Source organism: Scyliorhinus torazame, chromosome 7 (genome assembly GCF_047496885.1).
Source record: "Scyliorhinus torazame isolate Kashiwa2021f chromosome 7, sScyTor2.1, whole genome shotgun sequence".
Taxonomy (NCBI): Eukaryota; Metazoa; Chordata; class Chondrichthyes; order Carcharhiniformes; family Scyliorhinidae; genus Scyliorhinus; species Scyliorhinus torazame.
This window is the reverse complement of record NC_092713.1, coordinates 27,395,793-27,421,626: the sequence shown is the minus strand read 5'-3', so window position 1 is coordinate 27,421,626 and position 25,834 is coordinate 27,395,793. Positions and strand designations below refer to the sequence as shown.

At 46.0% G+C, this 25,834-nt stretch overlaps 1 protein-coding gene across 2 annotated transcripts in view; it reads right to left on the bottom strand.

The window, feature by feature from the left end:
* The window catches only part of znf326 (zinc finger protein 326), a 34,537-nt gene extending 17,088 nt beyond the window's left edge, over positions 1 to 17,449 (bottom strand). For both annotated transcript variants that reach the window (XM_072510467.1, XM_072510468.1), the window contains exons 1-4: positions 17,270 to 17,449; positions 11,556 to 11,621; positions 7,936 to 8,017; positions 5,012 to 5,459 (exon numbers count right to left, since the gene is read on the bottom strand). In XM_072510467.1, the coding sequence (XP_072366568.1) occupies positions 5,012 to 5,459; positions 7,936 to 8,017; positions 11,556 to 11,621; positions 17,270 to 17,381 (708 nt within the window). In that variant the 5' untranslated portion in view covers positions 17,382 to 17,449. The remainder of the gene's footprint in view (positions 1 to 5,011; positions 5,460 to 7,935; positions 8,018 to 11,555; positions 11,622 to 17,269) is intronic.
* Positions 17,450 to 25,834: the final 8,385 nt, after the last annotated feature.

Sequence of the window (25,834 nt, the reverse complement as noted above, 5' to 3'; positions counted from 1 at the left end):
AGAGGCTGGCTTTGAAAATCATTCATTCATGAGATTAAAGCAGCAGAGGTATACACAAACTAGTGAATAGAATAGAAAAAGGATCTAAATATACTCAAATCATCGTTGCATTTGAAAGAGAATATTAGAATGCAAAAAATGTATATAATAGTGGACTATTTGAGTAACAATAACATTTGAAAACAGCCCTTCACAAACCAAGAACTTCATTTTTACCTCAAATGTAGCACACGATGTGCATCACATGAAAAAAATTCTGACTTAAAGGCAATCAACAAAAACTTCTGGAAAAAGTCTAATAATTTTGGAAACTGTCAGCCCCAGATTTACAAATATTCTGCGTGTAACGGCATTTTGAATTCATGCAGTAGGAAAGTACATCTGTATAGAACACTCTGTATTCTTTAGAGAAAAATAGAAATCGTATCATCTTTGGTCTCCCTAGGTCACAAAAGCTGTTGACAGGCTACCTTTGGAGCAGTTCCAGCTGTAAACATCCAGGCGCAGGGGAAATGATGTTCCCCACTCAGGCTCAGGAGATACACAGCAAGAGCCATGGGGGAAGAAAACAAGTCAAAATAACTAACTAAGCTAACTTGTTTCACAAATGCTAATTTAGGACGTGAATCACAACAGATAGAAGCCTTGTGTAAAACTACTCAAATTTCATGAATTTGAATAAATGGCTCTGCACCCAAATCTATTTATTGATGTCCTGAATTACTTAAGCTTTGTTAGACTGAATTTTAACCTTAAGTGAATTCATTGATTCTTCAAAATAAATTCTTTGATTTGTGAAGAAATGTTTTCAAATGCTATCATATTTTTGTGTTCTAGTGTTCACTTTGAAATACAAAGATTGCAAGCAGAATTTGACCAATTAGATTTTTGCTGTTCTATTGACTAGCTCAAGTAATGTAAATGGGACAACTTTGCTCCCATCTATGAACAGGTGAACAGAAAAAAATATTCTCATTTTAAAACTGTGATACCTCTGCAGGATAATATTTTGAAACATCACTAGATGCTTAAAGCATGCTTTGTAACTAAACAGATTAGTGGAATTTCAATACTGCTTTTATTGTCCTGGCATTCTTCAAGAGGGAATAAATACACAAACAAACCTGAACCTACTGCTGTATTCTAACTTCCTGGTGAAAAGCATGACGTAATCTTCTAACAACCCAGGCGGCAAGTAAATTATTTGAACCAGCCAGTGTTGTCTCATCAGAAAATGAAGTAATGTTTAATGTTGTAAATGCATCTTTGTACAGCTTTCTAGTCCCACTGGAAGTTAAGTGATTCCACTTAGTTGGGCAATGGTTGATCCAGGTCTCATAAACCACATGTGGCTCTCCTGCTACTTAAGGGCTCTTGGATTTAGTGGTTGCAGCACTTGTTTTCTACTTTGAGTACTATGTACACAATTGTTTTGCAGAAGCAGTTTTCAGAGGTACAGGGCTACAGTCCAGGGCAGGGAGGCTGTGCTTGCAAGTGAGACTGACAATTTCTCCTCAGGGGAACTGCAGCAGCATGAACAGAAACAAGTAGCCATGTTGCTAGTTTGGTCATCGTTCAAAGATGTGATGAATCTATTTATAATGATGTATTGCTTATAAGGGTAATGGAGTAAAAAGTTTCAGTGCTAATGGTGAAATATCTAAACGCATAGCAATGTCAAGAGCTATTCAACTACATTCCTCAAAGGAGGGAAATTAAATTGGTTGTAAAATTCAAAAATTTTGTTTGTAAGTAGAAATCTTTCCGTTGGTACCAGCTGCTTCGCTCCTGCCCAGACAAGTTCTACAAAGAGTTGAGGGAACACAACAAATGGGATGACATCACACTAGGTAGATGCGGAGAGGATGCTACCCCAAGTGGGGGAATCGTGGACAATGTGACACTGTTTCAAAATAAGGGGTCTCCCATTTAAGATGGAGTTGAACAAGAATTTTTTCTCTCAGAGGATCATTAGTCTTTGGAATGTTCGTCTACAGCAAACAATGGAGGGTAGGTCATTGAATATATACATGACGGAATTAAACAGATTTTTGAATGGCAAGGCTATCTGGGGGGTTGGGGATAAAGTAGAGCAGCCCATGATCTTGCAGCGCAATGGGCTCAAGGGTCCAAATGGCCTATCCCTGCTCCTATTTCTAATATCCTTATGGGTATGCTGTGTTCTTGCTGAGCTAAAGCTTTGAAGCTGAATACGGGCTGAAAATACAACATTTTACAACTGTTGACCATATGGAAAATGTTTCTACAAAACACTGCAGAGCTGAAATATTTGGAGAAAAAAAATCCACTTTACTAAATCAGAAACAGTATACAGTGCAGCAAGTAATTAGGAAAGCTAATAAAATGTTATCCTTTATGGTGAAAGGTACTGATTACAAAAGTAGGGAGGTTATGCTTCAGCTGTACAGGACATTAGTGAGACCACATCTGGGACAGTGTACAGTATTGGCCCCCTTATTTAGGGGAAAATGCAAATGCGTTCAAAACAGTCCAGAGAAGTTTCACTAGACAATAACAGAAATGGGCGGGTTGTTTTATGTGGAAAGATTGGACAGATGAGATTTGTATCCACTAGAGTTTTGAAGAGTAAGAGAGAAATTGATCAAAACCTTTCAAGATCCTGAGAGGTATTTATTGACAGGGTGGATGCGGAGGACGTTTTTTGTTAGGCATCTAGAATTAGGGGCCACTGTTTAAAAACAAGGGGTTACTCTTTAAGACAGAGATTAGAAGTTTTTTCTCTGACAGCTGAGTGTCTCTGGAACTCTCTTCCTCAAAAGGAAGTGGAAGCAGTCTTTAAATATTCTTACGGCAGAGCTAGATCAATTCTTGATTAACAAGGGGGTGAAAGGTTATCGGGAGTAGGCAGAACATAGAATATACAGTACAGGAGGCCATTCGGCCCATCGAGTCTGCACCAACCCACTTAAGCCCTCACTTCCACCCTATCCCCATAATCTAATAGCCCCTCCCAACCTTTTTGGATACTGAGGGCAATTTGTCATGGCCAATCCACCTAACCTGCACGTCTTTGTACTGTGGGATGAAACCGGAGCACCCGGAGGAAACCCACGCAGACATGGGGAGAACCTGCAGACTCCGCACAGTGACCCAGCGGGGAATCGAACCTGGGACCCTGCCGCTGTGAAGCCACAGTACTATCCACTTGTGCTACCGTGCTGCCCAAAGGATTGTGGGGTTGAGGTTAGAATCAGATTAGCCATTCATGGCAGAGCAGGTTCAAGGAGATGAATAGCCTACTCCTAATTCATATCCTCGTAATGATGCATAATGTAGTTAATTTACTAGCTGACTTAGATGTAAATGATTTCAGTATATCTAGAATTGGTGGACGTTCATAGCTGCAAAACGTTTGTCTAAACTAGAAAGCCCATTGACTCAGATTTTGGGGTGAGAGGTAACTATGTTACTGGCAAATAGCAGTACAATATGCAGCAGTTACAAAGCATAGTTTAAGACATCCAGTGATAGAAAACAGGTACAGTATGAATGACCTATAATTTTACCCACTAATTTTATTCAATTTGTATGGTACTAGAAAACATCCTGCAGCATTACACTAAAATCTTAGTATCTAAACAATGTAGAACCCTTCCCAAAAATCACATACGTGCATAGTTTATATTTAGTGTGCACTCATTTAGATGCAAGTCTCTTGCATCAAATAAGAACTGCTAAAATTAATCAGCAATAACCATTTACAAGCCCAAACAGTTCATATTAATTGTTAAAATGCACAAGTCAACAGACTTTCAAGGTACATTGTGCACACATCTCCAAGAAATCTAAACATAAATAAGCAGTTAAACTGTTCACGGCACTGTCTTTTGTTTTCACCCAATCGTTTGTGCTTTATGGAAAACTGTTTTTTGTAAAATCCAATTTACCATCAGATATAAATGAATATAAAATGTAAACTTTTGCAGCTCAAAAATGTGTTAAATCAACTTGGAAATATTCAAATTTGTTTATTTTAAGTAAGCAAATAGCCTCTCTTCCTCATTGTCATGAGGCGTTCTAGCCTCATCCTACCAGAAAATAGCTTTCTACTCTCAAAAGCTACATTTATCAATCTAGTAATTCGTAAGATCCCAGAAATGGGACATTGGTCATTCTGATCGTCACCATATCATAAATCACACAGTATGCGTTTTCATGCACACAATGAGCACAGAATAACTTTTCCTTTAATAAGAGTTTAGTTTAGCAGTGGGTTGGAACACAGCTCCAGCAATCCTGCTTCGGGATTCAGATCAGAAGATAAATCTTTAAAGAAAAAAAGATGGGCCTGGACACACCAGATGGCCTAATCTGATTCAAGGTCATCCCGAGCAAATCAGGCCTGGTGGTAAAACTAAAATGGCACTGTTTTTTTTTTTTTTAAAGTGCTCTCAGGCTTTTAACAAGTCTTAAGAATTGTGCTGAATCCAGCACAATTTCCATATCTACCTGACCATGGTGGATGGATGCAACAGCCAAAACAACCACAAGGTCCACCTGCAACCAAGCCTTTCACTTCTCCTACGAGAATGCTGGTGAATTGGCAGAGTTATCACTTAGACTGCCTCACATATGAAAGCTGGTGCAGCAACATTTTTCAGACTTTAATAGTGAAGTTCGGAGTAAATTTTGCTACAACCCAATTCTCTAAGAAAATGTTTTATTTTCAATTACCAAAAATCCCCACAGTGGAGATTATATTCCAAAATTTGGGGGGTTTCAGTAAGGGAAATGGTATTTATGATAATAGCAACTCAAAAACAGTCCAAAATTAATACCTACAATTAACAATAGTTTCAATTCACTTTTAAAACAATGCATTAATTGAACTATTAATCAACTGTATTAACTCATGTGAATAATTTATTTTCCCTCACTAGCAAAATAATGCTAGTGACCAGAAAAGTTAATTTTGTACCCTTTATAAAAAGGTGGCAAGGGAATAGAATCTCAAAGATTCTGTACTTACTTCTCTGCCTCGACCTCTGCCTCCTCCTTGTCCTCCCAGAATCGAAAGGGATCCGCCTCCATACTCGTTGCCAGTATAAGCAAGCATTCCCCTCCCCCGAGAGCCTACAGATGAAGGCTTCGAAAGGAGTGAAGAAAAGCTGCTGTAGGAAGAGTAACTTCCTCTTCCTGTTCCTGTTTCCGTATCAGCCCACACCCTAGGCATTGAACTTGAATGTGTGTAGGTGTCATCCCAGTTAGACCTGCCATTATCATATAACCGGCTCTGGCTTCTACCTTCATAAGGGTCAAGGTATTGATCACCGAAATTCCTGTAGGAGCTCTCGGATCGATCAGGATAGCTATCCCCAAAGCGACTTCGTCCTGGTTCATGTAAATCGTAGCCAGATCTATACAGATCACGGCCATCCAGAGCAGACCTGGAGTCATGCGACTCATAAGGTCCAAACCTGGAAAAATTGCACAGTAAGGAAACCGGTAAAGTTACCAGTGACATACAATAAAAACCAGAACAAAACACTGTTTACCTGCTAAAAAGGGTTCAAATATTCATTCCCTTTTTTGTAGGTATATATTCTTGTTGACGTAAACATACATATTTATAAATTATATACAGCATTAGTTAAAATATTAAATGTGCTATGAAAATAAGTTTTCAAACTCGAAAGGTAGCATTTTACCTTGATTTAAGACTTACAATTAAAAAGACAGTCCATGATTTAGAACTGTTCTTCCTGCATTAAGTAGAAGTCTTTTTTGTATTGAAACCATTAGTCAATACTGCAGTCAGTATTTAATGTTGACCATTTAATACAAGTTGCAACTTTCCTTTTTTTGAAATAAATAAGCGTGAAAACTTATTTACAGTAATAAAGTTAACGCATTTCAGTAAAATGATAAAACCTACCTACAATATGAAAGCATTTTCAGTTAGCAAGAATCATAAGCAGCTAACCTTTAGAATATTGTCTGAATTATTTATACAAAATTATGCAAACATTTGCATTAATAAAACTTTTATTTTTTTTAAAAATTACATTCTTTGAACAAGTATCCAGAGCATTTTTCTTTCTATGCAAAAGTAATGTTAATCCATTTAGTTTTCATATCTGCAGCAATTTAGCATGGGAGATTCCAACAGCCTCGCATTTTGAACAGGATTATGATTGGTATAGTTTTTGTAGTATCTGAAATCATCAGTACATTTATATGCTGTGGATTTGTTGATATTTCTTTTGGGAGTTAAAAGCTGAACATTCCAGCTCTGTGATATCATCTGCACCTCAGTGCAGAAAGAGTATATTCTGATTATCATTGGTTGATCCATTCTCGTGGGGCTTTTTTAATTAATTCATGGGATGTGGCTAGGCCAGCATCTATTGCCCATCCTAAATTGCCCTTGAGAAACAACCTGAATTTTCACTCAATGAAGTATTTTTCTGAACTAAGAGAATTAACATTAAAAGTAAAGCTTACAAATCCTTTCACATATAAGCATACAGAATGAGGAGCCAGATCCTACATAAAACTAAATACTACCGGCTATTGTAGCCAATTTTGGAATTGGGATCTGAAATTCAAAGAGCTTAAGTATGAGCACAGTGAACTATGAGGTGGGTGCATCAAGCTCTTTCAAGTCAAAATGCAATGCAGAGATCAGCCTACAATACCCCAACACAGCAAGCCTCAATTCCAGGTTTGGAAGAGTCTTGTCCAATATCTCTATTTTCACCCTTTCTCACTCTTCCTTTCATTCATTCATGGGATTGAGGCATCGACAGCAAGGTCAGCATTAATTGCCCAACCCCAGAAGTGAGATGGTAGTGCCTTCTTGAACTGCTGTGCTGTGAGATAGAGGCCCCTGTGACAACAAAGGAAGGGCAATATGGTTCCAAGTAATGACATAGTGTTCAACTTGGAAGGGGGATTTGAACAAGTAGTGCTATATTTTCAGGGTAGCAATGCAGTGTGGCTTCGTGCCCACTGGCAATACAATTAAAGGCAAGCAAACAAGCTTTGACTTGAAACATAAAAGGCCATTATGGAAAGAATTCCATTGTCTCCTCTGTCCAAGTTACATTTGAAGATGTTTCCAACAGCCCAATGCTTAGACATTTGAAATTGCTATCTCCATTAAGGATCAAGCAAATTCCATGTGAGAAGTACTTTCAGGTGATCCTTTCAATTTCTCAGTGATAATAACTTTTGTACGTTTTTGCACTCATTAGGTGAGAAATAGGTGTGTTGGGGAATGGAAAGCTTTTGCATGTTTCGGATAAATATATTAGTGATATTTCAATTTATTCTAAATAATCTACAACCACAACAGAAGTATTTGCCCCATTTTAAGTAACTCTGTTTAACATATCATCTGACCCTATGGTTACCAGAGAATAATCCTTCTAAAAATAACCAACTATGCCCAGAAATTAAATACTATTTCTCTGAATTTGTTGAGAATTTTTACCCTGCTTGGAGACTACACAATCTGGAGACTTTACAGTCATCCACCCCTTTAATTTCAGTAGTGCTGGCTTTGGTGACCCAATGACCAGATTCTCCTGGAGCTTAATCTTAAAAACTCACTCTCTAAACCCAATAGGACAGTGAAATAATGAAATCACTCCTATTCCTTTTTGGTTAAAATGCCAGGAAAATTTCAGAAAGTCTAATTAGCAGCTTCTGCTGGAATAAATCAACCACTGCAATAGAAAACAGGCCAACACAATTTGCCTTAGAAATGAAATAATTGTGCCCTGTTATCAATTTTTAAAAGACATTTTGCCTGGTTAACTTGACCTTATCGGAGCTCCAGCATTTGAAATTTGTAATTAGTTTAATACATTTTCCTTAGCAATAAATTAAAAATCTGCAGCATGACTCTAAAGATATACAATAATAGGTGATCAAGATTGCTTCGCCTACCTCTCACTCCTACTAGGATAAGATTCCAGGAAAGACCTGGAGTTCCCATAAGAGCTACGCTCATAGTCACCACTCATCATACCTTAAATTGAAAGAAAAAACAAAGTTAAACTTTTCAGTTGAGCGTCATTAAAATGAATATTTTCATTTAACAGTTAACTAATGAAATATTTAACAAACCAATCACTTGCAGCATTCAAAAATAAATGGCTCAGTTGGGTATCAAGGCAAAAGGGGGACAAAAATTATTAAAATGCAAGTAACAGCTGACTGGAAGACCTAGATTGGATTAGCGAACGCTTCTCAGTTTCTTTGTATTAATGCATTCCGCTTAAATCGCCATCGTGTTCATTGTGGATATAGAACAGTGCATGACCATACAGACATGTAGCCCCAGGTTCAACATTTGTTCTCTACTGAATTGGCTGATCTCAGGAGGTAGGTGAGGGATGAGTTCACGAACATACAATACACTCTTTGGACTCCATTGTGAAGAACAGGCAAGTAACAACATGAATCATGCTTGCCACTGGCACCTGTCTCCCGTCTCTGCTATCATACCAGTCTCCCGTCCATAGTAGCAGCTTTCTACACTCTCCAGTTCATGCTCAAGGCAACTGCTGTAAACTAACAGATAAGCCCTATCTTGCAAAACTGTGTGTTTTCTTACACATGTAGGTATTCAAAATGCTAACTGCCCAAGTGAAACCAGCAAGATTATCATACGCGTGCAACCAACCATTTATTAAAATAAACATTTTACAAACTTTCCTGACAGAAGCCTACTTAGAAGACATTGGGAAGACTCCATTCTCATTGACCTAACAGAGCAATTGTTTTCTCAATGAACTGATCACATATTAATCGACTACTATTTAGCACAGCAATGTTGAAATGCTTACACAAATATTAAAAATGGGTATGGTCAACACTTGGGCAGCTCGTTACACAAGATCACATTTTAATCTTTTTAATTCTTTCATGGGGAGTGACTGCTTTCCCATCACAGTTTGCCCATGATTTACTCAACAGACCATGTTAGCAAAACGCATATCCCATTATGAACAGGATAGAGTATCTTACCATGTTATCAGCATTACACACAAAGCCAATTATTCTGCGTAATAGCGTATGAAAGGTCATTGACCTGAAACGTTAACTGTTTCTCTGTCCAGAGTGGCTGACTGACCTGCTGAATATCTCCACCACTTAGTTTGCATTTCAGATTTCCAGCATCCAATTGCGCCATTGCCTGCCTCTACACCAGGTGAGCCCAATTGTGGTCACAGTTCAAATTTCCTATTTTAGACCACATATATGCTGTCCCCGCCACTTTTCACCAATCATGCCCATTTTTCCCTTGATAAATGCATTTCTTGAGTCAAGCTTATTGCAACTGAAATGTAAGACTTGACATTAATATTCTCCATGGTGAATATTTTTCAAAACCTGCAAAACCCTGAAGTAATAAGAACTAGACCTTTAGAATTTTATCAAAAATTCACCCGCTCAAGCAGTCACAAATAATTGTACTCAACAGACTTAATCACAAATTACTGCTTAAGCTATTCATTTCAGGAAATTAATTTGCTGCTAAGGAGGGAGCCTGGGATTTACATCCTCCAATTGAAAAACATATAATAATTAAGGCAGAGACTCCTGTAGCCAGAAAATATGGAGTCAATGCTTCAGGACAAACTTCAAAGTTTCACATCTTCACAGGATATGATAATCATGAGGAATCCCAGGGAGATTTCAAGATATTAAATTCATTTTTCAGCTGTCTAAGAGATGTGCTCAAACTCCTGAGTTGATACTTGATTGTGCCTTACATCTAGATTGCATTTTTCACATTCACATAATTTATATTTTGCTTGCAAATCTGTCGGCAGTGAGAAATTCTGCGTGCCAGGTTTACAGCACCCCTAACAAAAATAAGCAAATGCCAAGCTTTCACAAGACTTAACACCGATATTGACAGTGGTGTAAAGCTGGCAGCAGAATTAGGAGCATGTCAATTTTAGTAATCTTTCAGTTTGCCTTTCACAACTTTCCCTAAATGCACTGGTAATGAAACTTATTCTCTGAATGATGCACACAAACTCAAAAGTTCACATCAGGGGCGGGATTGTCCAACCCCCCGCCGGGTCGGAGAATCGCCCGGGGGGGGCGTGAATCCCGCCCCCGCCGAATTCTCCGGCCCGCGATGGGACGAAGTCCCGCTGCTGTCATGCCAGTCCTGCTGATGTGAATCAACCCACCTACCTTACCAGCGAGACCGGCGGCGTAGGCGGGCTCCGGGGGGGGCGCCCCGCGGGGCAATCTGGCCCCAGGAGTTCCCCCATGGTGGCCTGGCCCGCGATCGGGGCCCACCGATCCGCGGGCGGGCCAGTGTCATGGGGGCACTCTTTTCCTTCCGCCTCGGCCACAGCATCCTCGATGGCCAATGCGGGAGTGACGACCCCCCCCCCCCCGGGCATGGATGACGTCAGCAGCCGCTCCCGCGCATGCGCGGACTTCCGCCAGCTGGCGGAGTCCCTTCAGCCCCGGCTGGCATGGCGCCAAAGGCCTTTCCCGCCGGCGCGCCAACCACTCCGGCGCAGGCCTAACCCCTCAAGGCGAGGGCTTGGCCTCTAAAGGTGCGGATCTCTCCGCACCTTTGGGGCGGCCCGACGGCGGAGTGGTTCCCGCCACTCCATTCCCCCGGGTAGGGGAGAATCCCGGTCCAGGTTTTGCAATGGAACATTGAACACAAATCAAATTTTGTGTTGCCTTAACTGATTTTGTAAACTGCAAGAAAAAAACATAAATACACTTCAGACTTTAACATGCAACGCACTACAGAAATTATGCTACAGGGTTCAACTTCTGATTGATTTCATTATCACTACTGTACTGTTAATCTCATTCGCAGATTTTCCACTGAAATGTATTATTCGGATGCTTACCGATGTTATATTAGCAGTGCAAACTTTACAACTGCATGGTGGGCAAATTGCTAATGCATCTTGATCCCTGTAGTATATTTAAAAATTTAGCATAGAAAGTGAAAATTGTTTGACAAGTTGCAACTACTAACATCACGAATAATGGTCTTAAATGGTTTGCTTTATAAGCTAAGGGACCGAATTTTGAAGTGGGAATTCTGAATTGTCAGTCACTAGGATTGTTTCTAAATGCTCAGGTTTGAAGCATGAAGATTTCTTGCAAATATGTGAAGGACCAGCATGCAAAAGCATGTCTTGGTATGCAAAAGATCACTTCCATACAGACACAGCACATCTACTGAAAGATGCTAAATTTATTACGGACAAGGAGGAAAATTACCCAATACTTCCATTTCACCTAGGAATATACTTCAAAATTGATTGGAACAGTAGAAATATAATTTAGACATTATACAGGGCTTTTAATAGTGCCCAGTCGAGACTGGGATACAAGCAATATAACACAGTATATGGTTTTATTTCAGATTCACAGTTTATGAGGTATTTGTTTTGTACTGATAAACCAAGATGTCTGCTCATCACACAAAATTGTAGAGGCAAATTAAACGTGAAGTCAGGTTGCTCAACAAATCTTCGGTGCTCAATTGACATTGCTCAGCTTTCAGTTCCCACCTGATTTCCAGTTTTCCCGGGCGTTCCAATTGCTGTTGTTGCCACTGTTCAGCCATTCCGATCCACCTGCGATGCACAAATAAAAATTCAAACCACAATTTAGTCCAATCAAGGATAAACCAAATGAAATTCCTAAAATTCTCAGGTGGCTGCAGTATTGCCTTATTGAGGCTTCAAAGCCGAAGTGGTCTTGGATGGATCCAATTTTTGATGATTTTTGTATCCTTTCAAGACGTTAATTTTACACCAACCAGCTACTTTACGTACAAGGAATGGACTATTTTTGAGAATACCAGCAACTTCTCGGGTTGAGATTATCTCAACTGTTAACGATGTGCATCACATAGATTTTCCTGGTGTTGAAGATCCCGAATAGCTCAATTAATTAATCCCATCATCTCGGGCAGCACAGTGGTTAGCACTGCTGCCTTACAGCACTGAGGACCCGGGTTCGATCTTGGCCCTGGGTCACTATCTGTGTGGAGTTTGCACATTCTCTCCATGTCTGCGTTGGTCTCACCCCCACAACCCAAAAGATGTGCAGGTTACGCCAAGTTGCCCCTTAATTGGAAAAAAATAATTGGGTACTCAATTGATCCCATCATCTGATGTGATACAGACCCACGAACCACATGGGTCTAAGTTCTGTAATTCTTCTAACTTCTAAAATTGTTTGTCCTAAATTGAGTCTTGGATTAGCCTGTTAAACTTTACAAAGACTGCAAATGCCATACCCTTCCATTGGTTCCATTCTCCTCCCAAGCCCCCCCATCTGGCTCTACCAGAGATAAGCTTCCAATTGATATTCTCCAATCGCAAAGAGTGCCTGTTTCAGTTCATCTGGTGTTTAAACTATCACATCCATTGAAAAAAAAAGTGTAGCCCAGGGCCTACCCCACTATTGCGGAGCTTGCAATAGGATCACAATGCTTTGGCACATTACTTTCCTCTGATACAATGAGTATACTTGCAAAGTATCACACTGGCTTTCAAGTGCTTTGGGCTGTTCTGGGGCTATTACGCCTGCTCGTAAACACAAGTCTATCAATATCCTTCACAGCCAAATAATCTGTCACTCCATCAACATTTATTTGGAAGTAGCTGAATGAGGAATCCGAGTGTAATGACCGCCTATGGACCCATATCGCAAAAGGGAGTCAACAACTTCAGGAACAAATGGAAGAGAAAAAAAGTCACTTGACATCGCTGCAGCGCACCCAGATAGCTAAAATAGTCTCTGTAATGAGCACTGCTTCGTATTTTCTCAGTTGGATTGCATTCCCACCCACTATCTCGCCAACACTTTCAGCCACATCATGGTTAGTACAGAAACGTAACTTGCAGGTTGCTTCACTGAGCAAGCCCAAATATACTGTTTGCTCATATTATATATATATGGAAACACACATAGAATATAGCAGGAGGGGGCCCTTTGAGTCGGGAGGAAACCCACGCAGACACGAGAAGAACGTGCAGACTCCACACAGACAGTGACCCAGGCCGAGAATCGAACCCAGGAGCTGTGAAGGAAGTGCTGACCACTGTGCTACCGTGCTGCATAAGACAACACTTGCAATGTCGAGATCCTCAACCATCTTGTAATAGCGTTGAGAACAGATGTTAATACTAACAAATGTGGCCAAGTCTCAGACACAACAACCACAGGGGAGCACTTGATGTGTGGCTTGCAAGGCGGTGGTCTTGGGAGTCACATTTAGATCAGACCAGGTGTGGGGAGGGGGAGCTGAAGAAGAGAATGTGTGAGTGAGTGAGAGATTTGTCACAATTACTGGTGTTAATTCATTATTCCCCGTTTATCCAAGTAACGGATTTTAAATTCCCCAGCTGCAGTGGTGGGATTAGATCACCTCGCGATGCTTCTGGATTCCTAGTGCAGTGACATTATTGCTGGGCTACTGCCCTTCAGCAAAATAAAAACCTTTTCATAACAAACATTTTGTATTCCCAACAGGTATATCTAGAGAAAGGCTATGGCGTGCAGTTGTCCAAGATAATTGAACTCCTGACCTAGGACGACCATTTTATCATACAATTGGAAGGAGATACCAGAAATATGCAAAATTGTAAAAGCAGAACTACTGGTTTTACTTGTTACCTTTCCAGATGATTTTAAATGAATGTATCAGCTTCAAGCAAGCAGATTGAAAGCATCACCCACAACAGTCACTAGATGGAGCTTCTGCACTGTTCCAGGAATGTGCAGAGTATTTGTTTGTAAATGGCCAATATGTAAAGTCTGCAATGTTCATGAAAATATTCAATTTCTGCCATCTGTCACATCTATTCTGGCATCTAACAACCGAGAGTGTCTAAGACTCACGCGTATAATAATAATCTTTATTATTGACACAAGGAGGCTTACATTAACACCCCAATGAAGTCACTGTGAAAATTCCCCAGTCGCCACACTCCGGCTCCTGTTCAGGGACACCGAGGGAGAATTCAGAATGTCCAAGCACATTTTCCAGGACATGTAAGGAACCGGAGTACCTGGAGGAAACTCACGGGGAGAACGTGCAGACTCCACACACAGTGACCTAAGCCAGTAATTAGAAATCATAGAATTCAAAGAATTTACAGTACAGAAGGAGGCCATTCAGCCCATCGAGTCTGCACCAGTCCTTGGAAAGAGCACCTTACCTATCCCCGTAACCCCAACTAACCTTTTTGGAAAGGTCAATTTAGCATAGCCAATCCACCTAACCTGTACATCTTTGGACTGTGGGAGGAAACCGGAGCACCCGGAGGAAACCCATGCAGATCACAGGGAGAACGTGCAGGCCCTGCACAGACAGTGACACAAGGCAGGAATCGAACTTGGGACCCAGGAGATGCAAAGCAACTGTGCTGCCCATTTGGTCAGCAAGTCTCAATAAAAATGCATGGGGGAGGGGGCAGGACTACGGACAGCTGCTATAGCTACAAGAACTCAAAACACAATGCCAGGCAGCATCATCTCTTTGGTGCCATTATTCCCTCCCTATTTAACTCTCGATGCCAATCTCAAATCAGCTCCAACATATGGCTAACAAGCTGATTTACCGACATTGATCTCAAACGTGCCGCAATTCCATGCTTACAATTAGAAACAGAAGATCAGAAAATAGGATTGGCCATTCGGCCCTTCAAGCCTGCTCCGCCATACATTATGATGGCTGATCATCCAACTCTATATCCTAATCCCGCTTTCCCCCATATCCTTTGATCCCCTTCGCCCCAAGTGCTATATCTAACTGCTTCTTGAAATCATACAATGTGTTGGACTCAACTACTCCCCTGTGTACACAAATTCCACTCTCTGGGTGAAGAAATTTCTCCTCATCTCTGTTCTAAATTTCTCCTCATCTCTTTCCCCCATATCCTCAGACTGTGACCCCTGGTTCTGGACACACCCACCATCGGGAACATCCTTCCTGCATCTACCCTGTCCAGATCTGTTAGAATTTTACAGGTTTCCCTGAGATCCTCCCTCATTCTTCTGACCTCCAGCGAATACAATCATAACCGATTCAATCTCTCCTTGTACATTAGTCCTGCCATCCCAGGAAGCAGTCCCGTAAACCTTCGCTGCACTCCCTCTATAGCTAGAACATCCTTCCTCAGATAAGGAGACCAAAACTGCACACAATATTCTTTGCTCATCAGAGAGTCCTCATTCAGAGGTCCCCTATTGCACCTCAGTTAGAAATATTTGGTGCAGGCCAAATTCTCGGGTCTCAGGCCGTCAACAACTTGCATCTTATTCCCAGGGTGTTTCACAGGATCAGCACCAAACAAAATTTTAGGTTTTTTTAGGGCACGTGACCAAAGGTTTTCCCCAAAGATGTTGGTCTTAAGGAACGTTTTGAAGGAGAGGTGGGTTTTTGTGGGATCCAATTCAAGAGTTTAAGGCCTAGGCAGCTGAAGACATGGTTACCAAGGGTGGAACAAAGATAACAGAAATGAACAAAGGCCAGAATTAGAGGACCAGGGAAATCATGGAGGGTCTTAATGGCCAAGTACATTAGAGGTGGCTGTAAAACTTGAGAATGAGAATTTAAAAATTGATGTAGTGCTGGGCCAGGAACAAAGGAAAGGCAGCAAGCAGAGAGCTGAAAAGGAACAAGATTTGATCAGAGTTCGGATACAGGCAGTTTTGGTTGTTCGGCTTTGGTGGAAGACAGGAGGCTGGTCCGAGCAGCAATTAAATAGTCGAAAGATAAAGGGTGGACAAGGCTTTCAGCAGATGAGCTGATGCAGGGACTGTTTTAACAAAAATTTAACAAAATCAATCGTGACGTCGGAATTCAAAATTGAAATCTGGTATATGGGTGTGATCACATCATTGATGGGTTTTTTTAAAAGGTCTATTTGCTGATTGAGTTCCCATTTGTGGTTCAACATTTCATATACTACGCCTCGGCAAAATTATTACAATCCTGAACAAAGCTACCAATTACTCGATTTATTTATGTTATGACAATCTTTTAATGGCATGCAAAAAGCCATAATTGCGCATCAATTCAAACACTTAAAACAGCTGAAATTAAAAAAAAGAGGCATCACAAATTTCGAAAAAGTTAATCAATTTTAAGCTTGGAACGTTACTCGGGCTGTGAATACCACCTGAAACTTTAATTGTGCAATTTGTTTGAATTTATAATGAAATAAACCAATTTATAATTAAATAAAGCTCAACTAAGCAATTAAATACCAACTTAAGCGCGTGTGTTTATGGATTTACTGTTTTAAAACCCCATAATGAAACACTGGATTGTGTTGCCTTTTCCAGAAGGGCCCAGAATGGAAATAAACCAAACAAAGGAAACCTCCGCAACCAGAGTGTGAGATGGAAATAGATAAAGGCAGTCGCAGTGAATGAGTTGTCTGTAATCCGGGGGGGGGGGGGGGGGGGGGGAAGAGAGAAGAGGCAAGACATTGGCTGTAATTTTTTTTTGGGGGGGGGGAAAGGGTGGTGGCTGTAATTTGGGGGGGGCAGGGTGGTGGCTGTAATTTGGGGGGGGCAGGGTGGTGGCTGTCATTTTGGGGGGGCAGGGTGGTGGCTGTCATTTTGGGGGGCAGGGTGGTGGCTGTAATTTTGGGGGGCAGGGTGGTGGCTGTAATTTTGGGGGGCAGGGTGGTGGCTGTAATTTTGGGGGGCAGGGTGGTGGCTGTAATTTTTTTTTTGGGGGGGGCAGGGTGGTGGCTGTAATTTTTTTTTTGGGGGGGGGTGCAGGGTGGTGGCTACATTGCCGCTGGGGTTTGGGTTTCTGAGGAGAAAGGGCGCGGGATCTACCAACGATTGACAAAATGGCTGCCGACCACCTGGGGCTGGGGAGAGGGTTAAACCCCCATCGCTCCCTGCGCTGTTGTACAGCCTGTGCAGTGAGACGGGGACAGTGGGATGAGGAGGGTGGGTAATTCCCGCTATCCAGACAGGGGGCCGGGCTCAGCCACCCCTCCCCCAGCACTCGGCACGGCCGCCATTTTAAACGCGCTGCGCGGCCAGGCGGCCTGTAATGGGGGCGGCCGCCCCGCCCGCCGGCCCCATAGTCTCTCTCTCTCGCGCACACACCGGCAGAGGCTCGCTGCTCCCAGGCCGCTTTACCGGCGAAGAAGCCGCCGCCTCCCCCGGGGCCTCGGGAACGCGACGCTCCCGTAGAAACAACGGCTCGCGGACCGAGAACAACGACAATCCCTACACCGGCTCCTACCTCTCAGACTCTCCGACTCGGTGGAACCCCAGGTCCGGTTCGACCCCCTCAGTCCCTCGGCGTCGCTGACTCCCCAGCCTCGGCTCACTCCTCTCAGACCGTCCATGTCCATCCGCCTCCTCCGCCGGTGCCTCGCGCTAACTCGTCCCCCTGTGCCTCCCGCTAACACTTCCCCCTGTGCCTCCCGCTAACACTTCCGCCGGTGCCTCCCGCTAACACTTCCGCCGGTGCCTCGCGCTAACTCGTCCCCCTGTGCCTCCCGCTAACACTTCCGCCGGTGCCTCGCGCTAACTCGTCCCCCTGTACCTCCCGCTAACATTTCCGCCGGTGCCTCGCGCTAACCCGTCCTCCGATGCCTCCCGCTAACTCTTCCGCCGGTGCCTCGCGCTAACCCGTCCTCCGATGCCTCCCGCTAACTCTTCCGCCGGTGCCTCGTGCTAACCCGTCCCCCGGCCACCTCCAGGCTTTCTCAGATCTGTTGCTCCAGTTCACAGCAAATGTCCTTTCAAATATTGCTCTAGGGTTTTGTTTCCACTCTTTGCTTGTTATCATTTAATGTTAATAATTATTTTAAGTTATTGCTTGCAAAAATGTTCCATCATCTGTCTGGTTTATCCAGGCTTTCCTATCATTGGGGAACTGAAAAAATTCAGAGACTGAATAGACTTGGACTGTTTTCATTAGAACAACAGAGGTTGAGGGGTGACCTGATGGAACTCTACAAGATTATAAGGGGCATGGATAAAGTGGATAGGGAGGCACTCTTTCCCAGGGTGAGGGGTCAGTCAGCAGGGGGCATAGGTCTAAGGTCCGTGGGGCAACGTTTAGAGGAGATGTGCGAGGCAGGTTTTTTTTACAGAGAGTGGTTGGAACGGGTTGCCAGAGGAGGTTGTGGTAGCAGATACATTAATGCCGTTCAAAAGACATCTTGACAAATCTGGGAGCGCGTGGAGGCGGCTTCGTGCAGGGGCACCACTTTGGCAGCCCTGGTCATGGATCCCCTACGGCTGTCGCCGGCCAGGTACGCCACCAGCCCAGTAGTGGGGGCGCCCCTGCGGGTATGGGGCCAGTGGAGGAGGCATGTAGGGGAGGTGGGTGCGTCTGTCGGGGCTCCAATATGTGATAACCATCGATTCGCCCCCGGGAATATGGATGGAGGGTTTCTAACATGGTGGGGAGGGTGGGCGATATGTTCCTGGAGGGGAGCTTTGCGAGTTTGAGGGGCTTGGAGGAGAAATTTGGGCTGGTAAGGGGAAATTACTTTAGGTACTTAGGTACTTACAGACAGGGGCTGGTTTAGCACACTGGGCTAAATAGCTGGCTTTTAAAGCAGGCCAGCAGCACGGTTCAATTCCTGTACCAGCCTCCCGGAATGTGGCGACTAGGGGCTTTTCACAGTAACTTCATTTGAAGCCTACTTGTGACAATAAGCGATTTTTTTTTTTTTTCATGCGGGACTTTGTACGTAGACAGGTCCCATCCTTCCCACGCCTCCCGCCAATAGGGATCCAGGACAGAATAGAGGAGAAGGAGGAGCGGGTAGAGTCTCGGATATCTACAAGGTGCTCATGAAGGGGGAAGAGTCCCAGACGGAGGAACTGAAACTCAAATGGGAGGAGGAGCTTGGTGGGAGATGGAGGACGGGCCGTGGGCGGAAGCCCTGATTAGGGTAAACTCAACCGCAAAATGTGCCAGGCTCGGCCTGATTCAATTCAAGGTCGTTCACCGGGCTCACATGACGGTAGCTCGGATGAGCAAATTCTTTGGGGTAGAGGACAAGTGCGCTAGATGCGCGGGAGGACCAGCGAACCACGTTCACATGTTTTGGGCATGTCCTAAGCTTAGGGGGTACTGGGAGGGATTCGCGGAGGTCATGTCCCGGGTGCTGAAACAAGGGTGGTGATGAGTCCAGGGGTGGCAATTTCCGGGGTTTCGGAAGACCTGGGAGTCCAGGGGGAGAAAGAGGCAGATGTGCTGGCCTTTGCTTCCCTAATAGCGCGGCGGCGAATACTGCTGGCACGGAGGGACTCAAAACCCCCGAAGATCGAACTATGGCTTTCGGACATGTCACATTTTCTGGGTATGGAAAAAATTAAGTTCGCCTTGAGAGGATCTGTACTGGGGTTCGCCCGAAGGTGACAACCATTCATTGACTTCTTTGCGGGAGAGTGAATGTCAGCGGGGGGAGGGGGAGATTAAAGTAGAGTAGGAGGGATAAATAGGTGGGTAGTGTCTATGGGAAAGGAGCGGGCATGTGCAGTATGATGTGAAAAAATGAAATGAAAATCGCTTATTGTCACAAGTAGGCTTCAAATTTACATAGCATTTACAGTGCAGAAGGAGGCCATTCGGCCCATCGAGTCTGCACCAGCTCTTGGAAAGAGAATCCTACCCAAGGTCCACACCTCCACCCTATCCCCATAACCCCACCTAATCCCCATAACCCAGTAACCCCACCCAACACTAAGGGCAATTTTGGACACTATGGAAATGGAAATCGCTTATTGTCTCAAGTAGGCTTCAAATGAAGTTACTGTGAAAAGCCCCTAGTCGCCACATTCCGGCGCCTGTTCGGGGAGGCTGTTACGGGAATTGAACCATGCTGCTGGCCTGCCTTGGTCTGCTTTCAAAGCCAGCGATTTATGCGTGTGCTAAATAGCCCCTTGGTTTGATTTTTGATGTTTGCACATTTCTGTTAGCTGTAACTGTTTACAATGCTAAAAAAACCTCCATAAAATTGTTTGTTTAAAAAAAAGACATCTTGACAAACACATGGAGAGGTTGGGTATAGAAGAATATGGCACAAGGAAGTGCTGAGGGTTTTTGGCAAAGGTTGGTATCATGACCGGTACAGGTTTGGAGGGCTGAAGGTCCTGTTCCTGTGTTGTATTGTTCTTCGTTCTTGGTCAATTCCTGTACAGCATCAATATGCAGTGGGGTGGCTGACTGCCCTGTATTTTAAGGGATTGTCCCTTATCTTGCCACGTTGTCATGTCTTCTTCCACAATCACTTGCTAACAGGATGATTGTCCACCTAAGAAACTCTGTTACTGATCATGGGTTCTTGCATGGCTAATGAGCCCGATCCTGGAGCTGCATCTTTGACTGCGCACTTGACAGGTGTTTCTGGGAGGTGGGATTGGTCCCTGGACTCTCGTTCATAGAATCATAGAAAAGTTATAGCACAGAAGGAGGCCATTCGGTCCATCTTGTTCATTCCAGCCCGAGGACATCCTGATGTCCTTTCTAATCCCACTTTCCTGCACCCGATCCATAGCCCTGTAGCTTAGAGTATTTACAGTGCAGATCCAGGTACCTTTTAAAAGAGTTTAGGGTCTATGGTATAGAAGGGCAGCATGGTAGCACAAGTGGATAGCACTGTGGCTTCACAGCGCCAGGGTCCCAGGTTCGACTCCCCGCTGGGTCTCTGTCTGCGGAGTCTGCACGTTCTCCCCGTGTCTGCGTGAGTTTCCTCCGGGTGCTCCGGTTTCGTCCCACAGTCCAAAGACGTGCAGGTTAGGTGGGTAGGCCATGATAAATTGCCCTTAGTGACCAAAAAGGTTAGATGGGGTTATTGGATTACGGGGATAGGGTGGAAGTGAGGGCTTAAGTGGGTCGGTGTAGACTCGATGGGCAAAATGGCCTCCTTCTGCACTGTATGTTCTATGTCTTTGCCTCCCCCACCAACAAGGGCAGCAAATTCCAGATTCCCACTACCCTCTGTGAACAAAAGATTTTCTTCATGTCCCTGTTACACCTTCTGCCACTTACCTTGAATCTATGTCCCCTGGCTCTAGAATTCTCCACCAAGGGACACAATTTATTTTGTCCACCCTATCTCCATCCCTCATAATTTTGTACACCTCAACTAAGTTACCCCCTCACCCGGGCCTTTGGGAGGCCATATTCGGGGTGTCGGACCAGCCGGGGTTGGAAACGGGGAGGGAGGCAGATGTTGTCGCCTTCGCCTCGTTGATCGCCCGAAGGCGAATCCTGTTAGGGTGGAGATCAACCTCTCCACACTGTGCCCTGGTGTGGCTGGGGACCTGCTGGAATTCGTGACGCTTGAAAAGGTCAAATTTAAACTGAGGGGAAGGATGGAGGGGTTCCACATGTGGTGAACCACTGTAATAGGAGATGTAAGGTAGGACCTGCACTACAGGTTCGCCGGTAGCTCCTGCCGGCTGGCTCCGCCCATGGAGAACTGTATAAATATGTATGACCTCCAGTGCCCTGCCATTTCGCCAGCTGCAGCAGGAGGCCACGCATCTGACTGTAATAAAGCCACAGTTGTAACCAACTTTAGTCTTTGTGCAATTGATCGTGCTTCAAATTATTACAGTCAGATTTTCCACAGAATGGATATCCGAATTAAGCCCGATCGCCTGCAGCTGGATCCGCACTCGCCCGACGCCAGGAAAGACTTTACTCACTGGCTAGCATGTTTCGAGGCTTACATCAACGCGGCAGACCCCGAGCCAACGGAGGCTCAGAAGATAAATGTCCTGTACTCCAGACTGAGCTCCAGCGTGTTCCCGTTGATCCAAGACGCCACGAATTACACAAAAGCAATGGAACTCCTTAAGGAACACTACGCGCAGAAGACGAACACGCTCTTCGCCAGGCATGTACTCACCACCCGCTCGCAACTACCTGGTGAGTCCATCGAAGACTTCTGGCGGGCCCCAATTCCACTCGTCCGCGACTGTGACTGTCAGGCCGTCACGGCCGCCGAACACTCGAATCTCCTCATGCTCGACGCCTTTGTGACGGGGATTGCGTCGGACCGCATCCGAGAACGATGGCTGGAAGGGGCCACGCTCGAACTGGCGGAGATGAAAACCTTGGCACTCCATGACGGTCGCATCCCGTAACGTACAATCGTAGCTCTCCCACCGCGCTGCCCACCCCTCTACTCCTTCCTACCCCTCCCGGACCCCGCCGACGACCTCCTCAGCCGGGGCCCTGCCTTTGAAATACGCCTGCGCCGCAAGCCGATCCCGGGGGTCCCCGCTGCTACATCTGCGGTCAGCAGAAGCACCCCCGCCAACACTGCCCGGCCCACACTGCCGTTTGTAAAGCCTGCAGTAAAAAGGGCCACTTCGCGGCTGTGTGCCAGGCCCACGCAGTCGCTGCGATCACGCCCGCTATTACCCCCTCCCCCACGCCAGACGCACAATGGGAGCCGCCATCTTCTCCCGGGTCCATGTGCGACCAAGGGGCGCCGCCATCTTGTTCCCCTTCTGCCGTGTGTGCCCCATGGGCACCGCCATCTTGTCCCGACCCCGCAATGTGCGCACCAGAGGCGCCGCCATCTTGTCCCGACCCTGCAATGGGCGCCGCCGTCTTGTCCCCCACAGGGTCTCCAGACATCCCGACATCGGAACCGCACACGCTCGCCACCCAAAGCATCCGATGGCTACCCGCAGGTCGCTTCAATGACGCTGGACCAATCTCGCCCGCACAACCTGGCCTCCGCGTCGACGTCGGTTAAAATCAACGGCTACACAACCTCGTGCCTGCTGGACTCCGGGAGCACCGAAAGCTTCGTTCACCCAGATACGGTAAGGCGCTGCTCCCTCACGGTCCACCCTGCCAGTCAAAGGATCTCCCGAGCCTCCGGATCCCACTCTGTCCTGATCCGAGACTTTGTACAGTCACCCTCACTGATTTTAGTAATTTAGTAACTTCCACCTCTATGTTCTTCCTAATCTCTGCGCTGTACTCCTGTTGGGCCTGGACGTCCAGTGCAACCTCCAGAGACTCACCCTCAAATTCGGCGGGCCCTTACTCCCCCTTATCGTTTGCGGCCTCGCGACCCTCAAGGTCGATCCCCCCTCCCTTTTTGCCAATCTAACTGTGGATTGCAAGCCCGTTGCCACTAGGAGCAGACGGTACAGCACCCAGGACAAGACCTTCATCAGGTCCGAAGTCCAGCGGCTGCTTAAGGAGGGTATTATCGAGGCCAGCAACAGCCCCTGGAGAGCCCAAGTGGTAGTGGTTAAAACTGGGGAGAAACACAGGATGGTCGTGGACTACAGCCAGACCATCAATCGGTACACGCAGCTCGACGTGTACCCCCTCCCACGCATATCTGACATGGTCAATCAGAATACGCAGTACCGGGTCTTCTCAACAATTGACCTGAAATCCGCCTACCACCAGCTCCCCATCCGGAAGTCGGACCGGCCATACACTGCCTTCGAAGCAGACGGTCGCCTCTACCACTTCCTTAGGGTCCCTTTCGGTGTCACAAATGGGGTCTCAGTCTTCCAAAGAGAGATGGACCGAATGGTCAACCAGTACGGTTTGCGGGCCACCTTTCCATACTTAGATAATGTCACCATCTGCGGCCATGACCAGCAGGACCACGATGCCAACCTCGATAAATTCCTCTGCACTGCCACTCTTCTGAACCTGACCTACAACAAAGAGAAGTGTGTGTTCAGCATGACCCGGTTAGCCATTCTCGGCTATGTAGTCCAAAACGGACTTCTCGGGCACGACCCCGAGCGCATGTGCCCCCTCATGGAACTTCCCCTCCCCCACTGCCCCAAGGCTCTCAAACGCTGCCTGCGGTTCTTTTCCTACTACACTCAGTGGGTCCCAAACTTTGCGGACAAGGCCCGCCCACTCATTCAGTCTACCCAATTCCCCCTTGCGGCCGAGGCACAACATGCTTTTGCCCGCATCAGAGCAGACATCGCCAAGGTCTGGATGCGCGCAGTGGACGAGTCACTGCCTTTCCAAGTAGAAAGCGACGCTTCAGACGTCGCCCTTGCTGCCACTCTAAACCAGGCAAGCAGACCCGTGGCATTCTTTTCCCGCACCCTTCATGCCTCTGAAATTCGACACTCATCCGTTGAAAAGGAGGCCCAAGCTATCGTTGAGGCTGTGCGGCATTGGAGGCATTACCTGGCCAGTAAGAGATTCACTCTCCTTACGGACCAACGGTCAGTAGCCTTCATGTTCAATAACACACTGCGGGGCAAGATCAAAAATGATAAAATCTTATGGTGGAGAATCGAGCTCTCCACCTATAATTACGAGATCTTGTATCGCCACGGTAAACTCAACGAGCCCCCAGACGCCCTCTCCCGAGGTACATGTGCCAGCGCACAAGTGGACCAACTCCGGGCCCTACACAACAGCCTTTGTCACCTGGGGGTCACCCGATTGTACCATCTGGTCAAACCTCGCAATCTGCCCTACTCCGTCGAGGAAGTAAGGACAGTCACCAGGGACTGCCAGGTCTGTGCGGAGTGCAAGCCGCACTTCTACTGGCCGGACCGTGCGTGCCTGGTGAAGGCTTCCCGCCCCTTTGAACGCCTCAGCATGGATTTCAAAGGGCCTCTCCCCTCCACCGACTGTAACACGTATATTCTCAGTGTGGTCGATGAGTACTCCAGATTCCCCTTCGCCATCCCATGCCCCGATATGACATCTGCCACCGTCATCAAGGCCCTCAGCATCATCTTCGCTCTGTTCGGTTTCCCCGCCTACATCCACAGTGACAGGGGATGCTCATTCATGAGCGATAAGCTGCGTCAGTTCCTGCTCAGCAGGGGTATAGCCTCCAGCAGGACGACCTGCTACACCCCCGGGGAAGCGGACAAGTAGAACGGGGGAATGGGACGGTTTGGAGGGCCGTCCAGCTGGCCCTACGGTCCAGGAACCTCCCAGCCTCTCGCTGGCAGGAGGTCCTCCCTGATGCTCTGCACTCCATCCTGTCACTATTGTGCACCGCCACTAATAACACACCCCACGAATGTGTTTTTGCCTTCCCCAGGAAGTCCACATCCGGGGTGTCGCTCCCGACTTGGCTCGCTGCTCCAGGACCGGTCCTTCTCCGTAGGCACGTCTGACTCCACAAGGCGGACCCCTTGGTGGACAGGGTTCACCTGCTCCACGCCAACCCTCAATATGCCTACGTTGAGTTCCCCGACGGCCGCCAAGATACTGTCTCACTCAGGGACCTGGCACTGTCAGGTTCCACCCACCCCCCCCCCCCCCAATGTGCCCCCCCCCACCTCCCACCATGCCGCCAATATTGACCCCACCAGACCACCACCCCCCCCCTCATCTTTTCTGCACAAGAGGACGAAGAGGACTTTGGCACGCTCCCGGAGTTCCCCGATGACTGGCCAGCACCAGCACCGCCATCAGTGCCACCTCCACCACCGCCAGCACCGACTTCGCCGCCACCGTTACGCTGCTCCCAACGAAGCACCAAAACACCGGTCCGGCTGAACCTTTGACGGACTCCGGACTGTCAACATGGACTTTTCTTTCCCTACCACTGTACATAATTGCACTAATTGTATATAGTTTCACGTCATCCCCGCCAGACTCATTTTTAACAGGGGGTGAATGTGGTGAACCACTGTAATAGATGTAAGGTAGGACCTGCACTACAGGTTCGCCGGTATCTCCTGCCGGCTGGCTCCGCCCACGGAGAACTGTATAAATATGTATGACCTCCAGTGCCCTGCCATTTCGCCAGCTGCAGCAGGAGGCCACACATCTGACTGTAATAAAGCCACAGTTGTACCCAACTTTAGTCTT